Source organism: Doryrhamphus excisus, chromosome 8, assembly GCF_030265055.1.
Source record: "Doryrhamphus excisus isolate RoL2022-K1 chromosome 8, RoL_Dexc_1.0, whole genome shotgun sequence".
Classification (NCBI taxonomy): Eukaryota; Metazoa; Chordata; class Actinopteri; order Syngnathiformes; family Syngnathidae; genus Doryrhamphus; species Doryrhamphus excisus.
In genome coordinates this window covers 17819810-17835146 of record NC_080473.1, presented here as the reverse complement: position 1 = coordinate 17835146, position 15337 = coordinate 17819810, and the positions used below count along the sequence as shown (strand labels likewise).

General features: G+C 42.7%; 1 protein-coding gene across 2 annotated transcripts in view; it reads right to left on the bottom strand.

The window, feature by feature from the left end:
- The window catches only part of cntn5 (contactin 5), an 83595-nt gene that overhangs the window by 50321 nt on the left and 17937 nt on the right, over positions 1-15337 (bottom strand). For both annotated transcript variants that reach the window (XM_058079845.1, XM_058079846.1), the window contains exons 2-3: positions 9938-10056; positions 1544-1753 (exon numbers count right to left, since the gene is read on the bottom strand). In XM_058079845.1, coding sequence (XP_057935828.1) covers positions 1544-1753; positions 9938-10056 — 329 coding nt within the window. The remainder of the gene's footprint in view (positions 1-1543; positions 1754-9937; positions 10057-15337) is intronic.

Sequence of the window (15337 nt, the reverse complement as noted above, 5' to 3'; positions counted from 1 at the left end):
TAGTATTACAACTTTTTCTTTAATATTCTTTATGCTCCTAAAATTATTTTTCATCATAACATTATTCTGACAAAATGACAACTTTTTTTCTGTTAATATTTTGCCTTTTTTATTGTAAAATTACTACCTTTTTTTTTTTGCTGTTTGTAGCTGCATCTGACTATTCTAAAGTTTTCCCACAATGCCATGCATCTCAGAAAAGCATTTGATTGGAGGACAAGCAGCACAGAAGATGGTTGACACTGCAATGCTGCCCAAGTCCACCAGAGGTAGACAGAGGAGCCCAAAGGGAGGCTGACGTCATTGCAGCGAGTGCAGTGCATTGCACTGATAGCTGGTAATTGGCTCCTGCCAAAGAAAGAGCGACTGTTTCCTCACTGACTTGTGAGTGGCACAGTTTTTAAAGGATTAGTAGTCGTTCTGAGGTAATGGAGATGTCACGAGATTAGATTTTAGCCATAGATTAGCCGCAGGCTTCAGAGTTTAAGGAAAAAAGTAGTGTCTTGGAAATGATGAATAGAAATATTGAGTAGATAGAAACATTCCAGAGCATTCCTGACTGAATGCTCCAAGATGATTGAATGCTAGTGAATGCTACAGGGGTCATGGATTTGGTGAGTTGTTACAAGGAGATCGAGGGTGTCTTTGTCTTTGAGGAACATCATAAGCATGAAGAAGCAGAGAAGATGCAATGTAAAAGCCGAAGAAGCACACGTAGGACGTGCAGAACCTGGATGAGTGAAGTATTTCGGGAATGTAAAGGTAGTCACTGAGCATGGAAATGCATGAGGAATGGTTTGGTGGGAATGCCTGCTGGTCCTGCTGTACTTCCGTGCTCAGTAATTGGAGTCACTTGGAGACGTTTAGCATTTCAAAGTGTCATGGCCGCCTGTCAGTCACGCAGCGGGAAAGCACCTCCAGACATTCCAGTCAGACGACGATTGTGCTTCAAAAGAAACACGGAGCGGGGAAAACTAAGTATCGTTATCAGCTAGTTTTGCGCGTCACATTTGCGTTAATGAAGTTGCCATTATATGATGAATTCTGCATTAGCAGATCCGTGTGTCATTGCACGCGCTCTAAATGAATTGTGGTACACGAGATTTATGACGTCTTAGCCAAGACCGTCCTGACTGCTGACAACGATATCCGTCATATTTGCAGGCGCCATGCTGACGGCCGCGCTGCCGCCATCCCTCTTCCAATTCCACAGAGGGCGCGACCCTCTGCAGTCCCTGCGGCCCGAGCGGGCTGATGATGGATGAGCGGGATTCGCTTCCTGATCCGGGCTGGCACCGCAAAGACGCACGGCAGCGTCGCCAAGCGCTCACAGATTCCATCACACTTCAGATCCTCGGAGCACTCGCTTTGCCTTCCCTTGCAAATCAGCCGCACACACTGCGCCTCACAACACGGCCGCATCTCAACCCTCAGATGATGATCATAAAAGAAAGGCATAATCATCTTGATGCTTCATATGGGCCACTTATTGAAAAGTTGCTGATTGGACAGTTGTATCAAAGGAGTGGATGGAGTCTGCTACCTTCACTTCTGTAGTCCTCCGGGGAGCCCAGCAGGCTGGCCGCCGGGTGTGGGTGAGTAGCAAATACGGGCCAGTCGGACAGCGCCGGCGTGCCGCCGTGATGCTGGCGGGGTCGCCAGCGGGGACTCAGCGGCGAAGAGGAGCTGTCCGCTTTCATTCGCAGCACTGCGGCGTAGGAAATGGGCCGCGCTCCCACCGCTCGTGCAAAGTCTGCAACACACAACAAGCAACACAATCAATAACTTATTATTATTGTTTGTAGTAGTAATAGTAGTAGTAGTAGTACAAGTAGTAGTATTAGTTTTGTGTCATTATTGTGTGCTGATGGCAGCACTCGCACTTTCAACAGTTAAAGACCACAAAGCAAATGAAGAGAAACAGCCAACAGCTAATTGCTGAACACCATCTTAACATAACTACATATAATCGTCATCATCTACTGGCTTTTAAGAGTACTTCACATTATTTAAGAGGGCCGGGGGTGAAGTACATTAAAAACTGCAGAAAGAGCTTGATGGGTTTAGCAGTGCAGGCTACTGCGAGCAGGCTGTATGGAAGCTAGCTGGGTTAGCGTAGTTTAACAGAGCATGCTCGTGCTAGTAGCTTGTATGGAAGCTAGCTGGGTTAGTGTAGTTTAACAGAGCTAGTAGGCTGTAGGGACGCTAGCTGGGTTAGCATAGTTTAGCAAAGCATGCTAGTGCCAGTAGGTTGTATAGAAGTTAGCTGGGTTAGCATAATTTAACAGAGCATGCTAGTGCTAGTAGGGTGTATGGAAGATAGCTGGGTTAGCATAGTTTAGCAAAGCATGCTCGTGCCAGTAGGTTGTATAGAAGTTAGCTGGGTTAGCATAATTTAACAGATCATGCTAGTGCTAATAGGTTGTATGGAAGCTAACTGGGTTGACTTAGTTTAGCAGAGCATGGTAGTGCTAGTAGGCTGTAGGGAAGCTAGCTGGGTTAGCATAGTTTAGCAAAGCATGCTAGTGCCAGTAGGTTGTATTGAAGTTAGCTGGGTTAGCATAATTTAACAGAACATGCTAGTGCTAGTAGGCTGTATGGAAGCTAGCTGGGTTAGCATAGTTTAGCAAAGCATGCTCGTGCCAGTAGGTTGTATAGAAGTTAGCTGGGTTAGCATAATTTAACAGAGCATGCTAGTGCTAATAGGTTGTATGGAAGCTAGCTGGGTTAGTTTTGTTTAGCAGAGCATGCTAGTGCTAGTGGGCTGTATGGAAGCTACCTGGGTTGACTTAGTTTAGCAGAGCATGCTAGTGCTAGTATTAGCAATGTTACAAAAATTAGAAATTTGTCAAATGAAGTCTCTGATTAGTTCTATCTGATGAACTATGAATTGAATTTTAATTTGATGCCTCATTCACTTCTCTACTCCAAATATTAAGTAAGTAAAATGTATTTATATAGCACCTTTCACAGACAAAAAGTCCCAAAGTGTTTCCCAATCAAATGAAACATTCGAAGAGTAAAAGAGTAAAAACAGGTTCAGAGCCCAAAAATAAAACAACAGTGGACACATGAGCCCAATGAGAAGTTCATACGAAATAAAAGCGATTGAAGTTGGGTTTTAAAAACATCAACAAAGTGTAATGATCGCAAAGAGAGAGGAAGATCAGCAACAGCCTAGAAAGTTCGGTCTCCTCTGGCCTGGAAACGGGTACGTGGAACCATCAGTAGGTTCTGCTCCACAGACCTGAGAGTGCGAACAGGGGTGTAGGGCAGAATCAGGTCACTGACATAACAAGGAGCCTGACCATACAGGGCGCTAAAAGTGATTTTTAAATCTCTCTGGATGAGACTGGCAGCCAATGGAGAATTTTTAGGATGGGCAATATACATATGTATGTGTCCTCCTATATCAGAATCCTTGATGCAGAACGTTGCGCCAGTTGTAGGGGAGCCAGCTCCTTCTTCCCTTTCAAGTGACATATTTTTCATGTACTGTATATGCCTCACACGGACTGCAGCACATGGCAATGTTACAAAAACATATCATAGCAGGAAAAGCATGAAAAGCCATACCTTGGCATGAAAAGCCATACGTCAACATGAAAAGCCATGCGTTAGCATGAAAAGACAAACCTTAGCATGAAAAGTCAAACCTTAGCATGAAAAGCCATACCTTAGCATGAAAAGCCAAACGTTAGCATGCAAAGCCATACGCTAGCATAAAAAGCCATACGCTAGCATGAAAAGCCATACGTAAGCATAGCATGAAAAGCCATACATACGTTAGCATGAAAAGCCATGCGTTAGCATGAAAGCCATACGTTAGCATGAAAAGCCATACGTAAGCATGGCATGAAAAGCCATACGTAAGCATGAAAAACCATACCTTAACATGAAAAGCCATACGTTAGCATGAAAAGCCAAACCTTTGCATGAAAAGCCATACGTTAGCATGAAAAGCAATACGTTAGCATGAAAAGCCATACGTTAGCATGAAAAGCCAAACATTAGCATGAAAAGCCTACCAGTAAACAAGACAAGTAAGAAAAAGAGCAACAAGAGTGTAAAAAGATCAGTGGTTTGACCAAATATTCCAATAAAGACGTAATATTTAGCAAGACAGGACTGCTGTGATGGCATCAGAGATTACAAAGTGCAGGTTCAAATCCGAAAAAGGTGCTAGAGGTGGAAATTTATTTACCCCCCATCCCCCCCGTACAGTCGGCCCCGGTTGGCTTATGATCTGAGTCCTATTGAATACATACATTGATGTACACATTTACATTTGATACATATACATAATACACCTTGATCATATATATGATCAATAGTGACAATGAAATGCCAATGGCAACGTGATGAGGGAAAAAAACCCATGGAGCAACATTCAAACAACAAAGTTGATATAAAAAAAAGCAAGACAGTTATGGGTATCGGTTTGAAAAAAACAACGCCAAAATTTGATGGTTTTCCACCAATAAACAGCCTGATGATAGAGATGGTGGATTGTCTCACATATCACAAATCATGACAAATCATGAATCACAAATCATGGTAAATATGCCAGCATCATATTCTCATTTAAGTAACAAATCTTTCCTCTCTGGCTTCAATGCCATTGTGCTATTTCCTGCTGAATTTAAGCTGAAAAATCTGTTTCCAAAAGGAATGACTTCGCTGATGAAATGGAACAGAACGTAGAGCGGCATTGCTGTGTGCATGCATTGATGCCAGGCTGCGGCGTATTGAGTCTTGTTCTACGAGAAATACCACAAGAATACAAACACTCTCATGTCAGCAGCGAGCGTTGAATACGGTAGAACAAACGCTGAGGGCACAGATGGTGCTGCGGAACATTTAATGCTTGGAGACAAATTGCAAAAGGCTCAGTGGGGAGCGCTCAGACTCGTAAGGAGCTTGGATGGGATGAAGTTCTGCCGCACGGGGACACAACGCAAGTAAAGCGAGGAATCATCGTCAACCCACCGGGGCAACTCAGCTAAGAAAAAAAGCTACACAACAGCGGATGTCACCACGTAGACAATACATCAGTCACAGACTTCCCATTCTGATAAAACTGCTGATAGTGAGATTTCTACTTTGCGGGCCAACATTTATTTGTTTTTCTTCTGGGAGGGTGCTGATTAGTTCGGTTATTTTTGACACAAAGCCTTGCTCCGCTTCAATCCTCTTGGCAAAATGGATTTGTAAGCAGCCATGCTTTTCTTCTCACTAACACAACGCCTTTCAAGGTTACGTCCTTTTAGTCCAATCCAGCACCAACAAGCATCACGGTGATTCGCTGGACATCCACGGAGCTCATATATACCTCATTTGGCCTGCATTGCCTTCTCCACGCAAAGGTCACCGCAGGCTAACGCTAATCCCGACATATACAACACGATCTCGTATTGGGCTATTAAAGCCAACTCATGGTGAAAGCTGTTAGCTTCATCTGATACCACCAATGACCCTCACAGATCCTGATGATCCTTTCAGGAAATGGGAAACCTTGATTGTGCTGAAAAAGACTAACAGCGTTCATTTCCTGGCCATTGTTGACCAGCTGGGGGCTTTACACCTCCCTCAAAAAGGATTGTAACTCCTAAAAGGCCTCTTTTATGCAGAAGTGACTTTTTCATGAAGGGGTGATACAAATCTATCATTTACAGTGCAGTGTTTGTACTGATTTCTTATTTTTTGCATGTTTGTCGATGATCAAACAATGTAAATATTAGCCAATGACAACACAACTCAACCTTGTGCAGTTTTTAAATGAAACTTTTTATTATGGAGGGAGAAAAAATATCCAAAGCTATGTGGCCCTGTGTGAAAAACTGATTGCCACCCTGTTAACATGATGATTTGAGTTCTACCAGTGTGGAAAAGGTATTTCTGAAGCTTTGGGACTCCAGCCAACCACAGTGTGAGCCATTATCCAGAAATGGCCAAAACATGGCACAGTGGAAAATCTTCCCAGTAGTGGCCAGCCAACCAAAATGACTAAGAGTGCAGCCACGACTCATCAAGGAGGTCACAAAAGGCCCCACATCAACCTCCAAAAAAGTGCCTAAAGGAAGCGCACTTGCCTCAGTTAAGGTCAGTGTCCATAACTCCACCATAAGAAAGACACTGGGCTAAAACAACCACAACCAATGCTGAACAAAAAGAACATCAAAATTGGTCTTCATTTTAACAGAAAACATCTTGATGATCCCCAAGACCTTCGGGAAAATACTCTGCTCCATTCCATCTGGCATTTGAGAAAAAGAAGAGTCAAATCTGGTGGTGGTAGTGTGATGGTCTGGGGCTGTTTTGATGTGATAAATGGAAGCATGAATTCTGCTAAAGGAGAATGTGCGGCCAACTGTTGGTGACCCCAAGCTGAGAGCAACTTGGGTTGTGCAACAGGACCATGATCCAAAACACACCAGCAAGTCTACCAAACCAAATGAAGACTTTGGAGTGGCCTAGTCCAAGTCCTGACCTGAATCCTATTGAGATGCTGTGGCATGACCTTAAAAAGGCTTCATGCTGGAAATGCCTCCAATGTGGCTGAATGACAATTCCTCCCACGGCGCAGGAAGAGACTCATTGCAAGTTATCACCAAGGCTTGATTGCAGTTGTTGCTGCTCAGGGTGGCCCCATTTAAATTTCTTTCATGATCTGAAACATTGAAGTGTGGCAAATATATAGCATATATATACACATATATGCTGTATATACACACAATACTAACCCAATACAATACTAGAGAATAGATAACAAGTCATCAGCGTTCAGTAAACAGGACAGGGGGTGTTAGCATGCTAACCATCCGTAAGAGTGCAAGTAAGAGTGCACATTGTAGCAGCACATGGGGCAGACCCCAGGAAAGGTTGCAGGAATGAATGTGAAGAACGTACAGTAAGTAGGTGAGACAGCGGCGGGGGCCCGAGCAGACGAGAATGATTAGCAGATAGAGCGTGAGATGAATGGAGACCTTCACGGGGGAGATTCTATTGACTGAGCTGATTAGACTGGAGTCCATTTATTCAGCCAAATATCCTCTATGGAGTCTGCAGCCATGAATCATTCCTAGACCACTAAAAGCTTCATTGCCCACCCTCACACTTGTTTAAATGTTGCCCTGCGAACCAGTCACTCACATGTGACCCCTACCCCGTTTTACCGTCTTCCTGTATCTCAGCGTGGCTGAGAAGATTTCTTCCTCAGTATTGGATTCATTCAAAACTTACTAGCCGTACGGATACATATCCCACGCTGATATTAAGGATATTTGCATATGCATAGATCAGAAATATTTGACAAATAGGTGGATCATTTTCCCAGCATGCTGTAGCTTCCAGTACATGAGCTTCTCTAATTGGCTTCAGGCTGCACGGCGCATCAGAAAAGCTTCTTTTAGCAGCACTGGCATCAGCAAACACTTCCTGTGTGCTCCAAACCACAGCAAACTCCAAGTCCAAAGATGCTTTTATATATCCTGGGCCAACGTGGGGAGTGCAAGAGAGCTTCCGCCAGCTGGAGGAAGTCCATCGCTCCCTGCTGGAGCCGCCAAAAATAGATGCCATCTTGCTGAGGTAGTCTTTGGTCCTCCTACCTAGTCTCCATCTCTGTTGCAGGTCTCCTTTCAGACACTCTTTTGCACCACAACATCACGTCCAATACCAAGACTTCCAAAGACAGGAAAAATACATCCAATAATAATCATTCATTATATCATTATATAATACTGTAAAACATCAGATTGCATATAGTATTGTGTCATATTATTAATTTTACACACAGTATTAATAATAATAGTAAGAATGGTAATGGTTTTATTTCATTTGAACATGCATCAGATTACAATTGAGTGCATCCCATAATCAGTTCACAGTTCCACATGTCCAAAAGGAGTAGGAAGAAGCAAAGCTTATTAAATCCTACCCCTCCATCTGGTACTTTTACAATCAGTAACTGTTACATTTGTTCACTTCCTGCTTTCCATAATACAGTTCAAGTTTTTTTTTTGGTTTGTTTTTTTTTTTCTTGAAAATGTATGTTAGGAATTGAGCTAAGCAAACTAAAATAAAATGTAAAAATTTAACTGTTTTGGTGACCTGATAGGATGAAAGCTAAATGAGCTAAATCAGGCTCGTTGCTATTGGATGATAGCGCATGTGAAAATGCACCTGACCATGGGAGTACATCACGGCAATGGAGTGGCTTCATGGCCAGTACGTCCAAATCCATCCATTTCCCAAAGCGTATTTGTGCCGAACGACTCCTTGGCCCTCGGTCAAAGTGGCCTCATGCATCAGCCGTGCCGCACGACACATCTCCACTCCCTGCTCGCCACTTTCATGAAATGGAGACACCTCGGAGGGACGCTCCACACTGTGGTTCAATCAGCATCGGGCGGCAGCAGAAAGAAGAAAATGACTCAGACGTCCGGCCTCGCCGGCCCACTTTTTAAACATGAGAGGGTCCCGCTGCCCTCACAGCCTCTGAGCGCTTATCTCCTGACATGAAAAGTAGCAGATAGCCGAGAGAGAGAGAGAGAGAGAGAGAGTTCGATCATTAGGGAAAAAAAGAGGAATTGTCCTCCTGAATTGTTTGGGCTACTTTGATGGGAAGAACGAGCTAATAATCCTTTACACAGGCCTCATGTCACAAGTACCACAACACGCAAGCACATAATCACACCCTGGGGGGTTTGCTGCTGCCATGAGGAACAGTGTGAAGTGGCCCATTTGTGACAGCTGTCACGACTAAACTCCCTTTCTGCTGACTTTATTGCTCCTCTTCCTTATCAGGATCTGCTGCCTCCTTTCCAGTCCTCACCTTCTACCATGGTCTGGTAGGATTCTCACATCCATCCTCATCTTCATGCCGTCCTCGTTGCTGCCTTCATGTGTCTTTGCTCGCTGTTCTGGACTTGCAGCTTGGGGTTGCTTATGTTTGCTGGCTCCTTGCTCCTCCAACTTATCTTTCTGGAGGGGGGGGCATGCTGTTGATGTTTGCATCATTCCATGAAATAGAACCGTAAACTAACCAAGCAAGGAGAATCCGAACATCTGACATGTTGGTGCTGATAGATCCACGCTCTCATCTGTTTTCACCACGTGTGGAAGGGGAAGGAATCACTGCCGTGTGATATCAGTACATCAGTACATCAGTACATCATCAATGTATGGATGACAGCAGCAGTCGCTACGCTACTACTACCATTCACCTCCACTCCCTTTGTCCACAGGTGTTCCCCAAGGTTCCATTTTAGGGCCTTTGCTATGTTCAATCAAAATAAACAGTCTTTTCTCAGTCTGCCGCACAGGCAACACAGTCATGAGATCAGGAAGACCTGGGTTCGATTCTCCCCTTGGCCATCTCTGTGTGGAGTTTGCATGTTCTCCCCGTGCGTGCGTGGGTTTTCTTTGGGTACTCAGAAACATGCATGCAAAAACATGCATGTTAGCTCCATTGGCCACTCCAAATTGTCCATGAATGTGGGTGGGAATGGTCGTATTTGGGGTTTGTATCTAAAGTTACTTGGTAAAATACGCGGTGGTATGCAGGCTTGTGTGACATCAGTCACTCGTCTTATTCCATGAAGCACAGACAAGATACGTCACCATGCAAAATAGAAATTTGTCACCCTGTGTAGATGTTTACAGGCAAATAGAACATGAGAAGACATTAGGAAAACACCATAGAGTCATTCTAAAAAGAAAGATGCACGGTAATCAATCAAAGTGTGAAGAAAAGCAGTAAAAACAGCGATAGCATGACTCCATATGTAAAGGTGTAATATTCTTTCTCCTCAGCCCCCCCCCACATCCCCCACTGCACCACATTCACATTCAGTCAGTGCCTCACTGCATGCTTCAAACATCATATTTTCTTTGTAAATAAAATGTATTCTGCATGACTAAGAAGCGCCTCTCTTACCTGAAAGGCCACTGATGACTGAGAGGAGGAGAATGGGTTGCCATGGTGACCCCATACTTGTTGACCAGGGTCCCTTCTGCAGAAAGGTCAGCGGTTGTGCTTCTTCATTAAAGCTGCACCTGCACACACACACACACACACACACACACACGCTATGTATCAGGGCTTGACTAGACCACAGTAGAAATGTTACCCGGTAAAATGATCACATTATGTTTCTTCTTTGGTCATGTGACTATTCCAGTTAGGATTACAGTATCACTGTCGGGTTATCACTGCCTCGCTATATTGCCTTTTTTCTGAAATGAATTCAGTAATGAATTAATGACAGCTGTTTTGTGGTTGACTACAGCCTGCAGTATAATTAGTGTAAAATATGCATCAATATGCAAGGTATTATAGTAGAGCTGCTGATGCTTCACATGGAGAGGAACCAGAAGAGGTGGATCATCCTGGGGAGGTGTTATGGGCTTGCCCAGCCGGGAGAAGGCCTGTGGCAGACCTCGGACATGCTAGATGGATGGATGGATGGAAGGATGCAAGGATGGAAGGATGGATGGATGAATGGATGGATGATGGATTGATGATGGAAGGATGAAAGGATGGATGAATGGATGGATGGATGGATGAAAGGAATCGATGATGGAAGGATGATAGAAGGATGATGATGGCTGGAACGATGCAAGGATGGAAGGATGGATGGATGAATGAATGGATGAAAGGATGGATGAAGGGATGGATGATGGATGGATGGATGGATGAAAGGATCGATGATGGAAGGATGATAGAAGGATGATGATGGAACAATGCAAGGATGGAAGGATGGGTGGATGGATGAATGGATGAATGGATGGATGATGGATTGATGTGTTCATGATGGATGGATGGATGGATGGATGAATGGATGGATGATTGATTGATGTGTTGGTGATGGATGGATGGATGAAATGATTGATGATGGCAGGATGGATAGAAGGATGATGATGGATGGAAGGATGCAAGGATGGAAACATGGAAGGATGGATGAATGGATCGATGGATGGATTGATTAATGTGTTGATGATGGATGGATGGATGGAAGGATTGATGATGGATGAATGGACATGGGGTGTACTAGTTTGTCCACGCTGAGGAACAACCAGTGTTGTCCAATCAGTTTTATTACCCTCATCTCCCTGCAAGAGGTAACAAAGAAGCACTTGAGCAATGACAGCATGGCTCCATCAGAAGAGAACAGTCTCTCTCCAGTCTGATTGGGATGGTTGAGGATCACCGGGGGGTGGAGGGAACATGTCCACATCCGGCAGGAGTTGTCTCACATTCATCAATCATTGACGTCTCCTTCCCACAATGCACCAGCACTACTGCAATACTTTACCTTGGACATACGTACTTAGCAACACACTCACTCACTCTTAGCAATTGTTTTACTGCAACTTGCACCTTCCTGTAAACTCCAGGATGAAATATTAGCTACTCCTGCAACATATAATGAGAGTCCACACAAGAACCGTGGAAGATAAAAATGATCTGTTTGGATCTCTCAGACAACCTTATTAACTATGTATTGATGATGTAGTACTGCTACTGCATTTAATAACTTACACAACCTACCAAATAACTATATATATATATATATATATATATATATATATATATATATATATATATATATATATATATATATATATGTTTATTTATTGAATTAATTTTCTTTCTTTAAGATAAGGACAGTGTATATTAATATATACAATACATATTAACATATACTTGATATGTAAATATAAAATATAAAATATTCTAGCCAAAGATTCTAAACACGTGTATATTTTAGGGGTGTACCAATTCATTTTAATAACGATTCGAATGATTCACTTTCCGTGGTTGCCGATACGATCCAATTCCGATGTTGGTTCATTTAGAAGGATTCAATCCAAAATGGATCCTGTAACTTCTAGCAGTATGTCTGTGGAATAAATAGCGGAATACTGTAGAATGCAGGTGGGCTTTCCTAGTGTTTTTAGTAAGGGAGTATCAATAATTAATACTGCTGATCAATTAGTAGAAAAATGAGTTAAAAATGCAATAGAAAATCGGGATGAACAGAGGGTGGTATAGCTATGACTTTGAATAGTGCAATAGTGCACTTTGCACCCAAAGGTGAGGGATATTATGCAAATGAATGTGGTATAGTATCTTCTATTACATCAGAGCAGCATATGAAGGAAGGCTGCAGCAAATAGCAAAAACACACTGACACACATTTTGCAGCACATATACGTTAGGTATGTTAAAATGTTTCCATGTGTCAAATCAAGTATGTGATTAATTCTGTCTGATGAAGCATGACTTGAACTTTAATTTGAACCTCCTTGACTTCTCGCAAGTAATAAAGAAATAAATTTCATAGCGTGAAATAGTGCCATTGCTTTAACATTGTATTCAAGATCCACCCACAGACCTTGGCAAGTATAAACCCACTAGGAAATAAATCATAACTTGGGCTGTGACATTTCTTTTAAAACTTAACAGAGTGGCATATTCACATGTTGTTTGATCAACAGGAAGTCCAGGGAAGTGTCATAAGTGCTGCAGCAGCATACGCCACACTAATTGCATGTACAAAAATGAGCGTATTTCATACCATCAGATTTGAATGATCTGCAGTTGCTAGATATGAAAGCGGGTTTAAAAGGCTTCAAGCTGGACTTAACTTTTCTGCATATGGATGAAAACACACCAAATATCACATTAAAATGCCATTTTAAGGCTGGATGAAGACATCATGAAGCCATGATGAACAATCCAGAGACATGCAAAACATCCTTAACTTTGCCTATTGTCCCCATGAATGTCAGAAAAGGAGTTTTAACCATGGCTAAGAAATCTCAAAAGAAGAGGAAGTACTGTTACAAGAATAGTGAAGGAAAGTGAAAAATGATGAATGTGAAAGTCCAGATAGTCCAACCCAGCTTGGAACCATCACTGCCCTCTGCAGCATACACCTTGAATTACACCTCAGCTCACCCGAGTGGTCCTTCTCCAAGGCAGGGATGTCAAACACAATCGCACAGGGGGCCAAAACTCAATGCCGACTTGAGGTTGTGAGTCGAGCTCGACAGTACCCCCCCACCCACATGGACAGGATGTGATTTTTTTCATGCCCGATCATTCTTGCTTGACATGCCTGCTTTCCTTTTCTGCAGATGGCTGATGGCTGTTTTGACGTGGTTATTCGGTTCATCCTTCTCTCAATGTCCAGCCAAAGGCTACACGATATGATATCAACACAAAAACATCTCAATTATTTGGACTTTTGGTCTGAATCTGGCACCTTTATTAAGAATGGTTATGAATTCCATGCCATTCCATGTACCATATTGTTTCCAAAATGGCAGCGGAATAATTTATGTACTGTGTTTGCTAAAGTCCGTGAGGCGGGCCAACTTAGTGCTGGTTTCCAAACAGCAGGCAGGCTGTGGGCAGGTTGAAATTGCAGCGTGGGGCCAATTTGGCCCCGGGGCCAGAGTTTGACACACTAACTCCCACACCGTACGACATGAAAAAATAAACAATCCCAAATGATTTCAGCATTTTTGACACGCTTGAACACATCGGTTAAGAAACCTGAGAAACACGGAATCGGTTTGAATCGGTTGAAGAATGAGGGAGGAGCTGGCGTGACAAAAGTCTTGATGTTTTTATGATCCCTTTTCAAGTAATATTTAGGATGCAGTTTCCTGTCAGTAGTTTCTTGTTGTGACAAAATCCACAACAATCCACAACCCTCGCATCTCCAAGTGTTCAAACTAAGATGTTGAATCGTGTGACAACAAATACAACGTTGCAAGAAGTGACCCACATCAAAGGCTGCTTCATGCTCAATGTTCCGTTCGGATGGAGAGCTCAGAGTTGTATCCAATCATGCCTTAAAAAACTGGAAAATTGGTAAGAAAAAAAAGAGTCGGCGGGCGGCACGGGGTGAGGGTCTGTGTAATAAATCAAAGCCAAGCGGACTGCTGGACTAGTTAGCGCGCTGCCACAGTACACATCAGCCTCCTTGACACGGGTGGAAGATCAGCGCGCACAAATAAGAGACCCTGTCAGTCAGCACAGGAGGAAGACGGCCACACTTCTCACTGTGAAGCAGCATCTTTTGTCTTTTTATGGACTGCCTCTGTGACAGCCATCCACTTTCTCCGAGCCCCTGACCCATTTGGACACAAGCACAAGTCTTCACGAGCGTTTGGAAAAAAATGCCAATGATTTGTTTAATGGGCCTCACAGCAAAGAGGACGGGAACAACATGAGGGATCATCTCTGAGCTGACATCGACGTCCATGTTTGTTTCCCACAAAACCAGATGGAACCAAACTACCTTCCGTTGAATACAAATCATTTTATTCAAGCCTTTCACACCAAAAGTGTCGCCAGTCACAGGATTTAGGATCCTACTTTGAAATTACTATTAGTTACTATTAGTTACTAATAGTTACAAACGCTTTCTCAAACCATAGACTGCGTTTTCCAGTGGGACACTGCTCCCTGGTTCTACCATATCTTACTTATTGTGTGGAAATATGGGGTAATAACTATAAAAGCAATCTTCACTCACTAAATGTACTGCAAAAAAGGTCAGTAAGGATAATTCATAATGCCGCCTACAGAGAACATACTAACTCCTTATTTTTAAAATAAACAAATACTTCAACTTGCTGATATAGTTCATATTCAAACAGCTAAAATAATGCATAAGGCTAAAAATAACCAATTACCTAAAAATGTCATCCAATACTTCTCTACAAGAGAGGAGAAATATGATCTCAGGGAAGAACTACATTTGAAACACTTCTATGCTAGGACTACGTTAAAAAGCCATAGCATTTCAGTATGTGGAATCAAACTATGGAATGGATTGAGTAAGACCCTCAAACAATGCACAACGATGAGCCAATTCAAGAAACAATACAAGCAGTTGATGTTTGCTAAATACAAGGATGAAGAGTCTTGAACCAGTCATGATGTGCTATATATATCACTATATTGACACTTACTATGGTACCCATTATGTCATTGGATGGTCATATCATATTGGTACGTGACGAAAAATGTAAAAAAAAAACCCTAAAAAATAAAAAATAAATTAAACTATATTAGGAAAGCAGGAAGTGAACAAATGTAACAGTTACTGATTGTAAAAGTACCAGATGGCGGGGTAGGATTTAATAAGCTTTGCTTCTTCCTACTCCTTTTGGACATGTGGAACTGTGAACTGATTATGGGATGCACTCAATTGTAATCTGATGCATGTTCAAATGAAATAAAACCATTACCATTACCAATACACCCGCCATCACGGAAACCTCAGCAGCTCAGTGGAGTGGGGGTTTGTTTATGGAG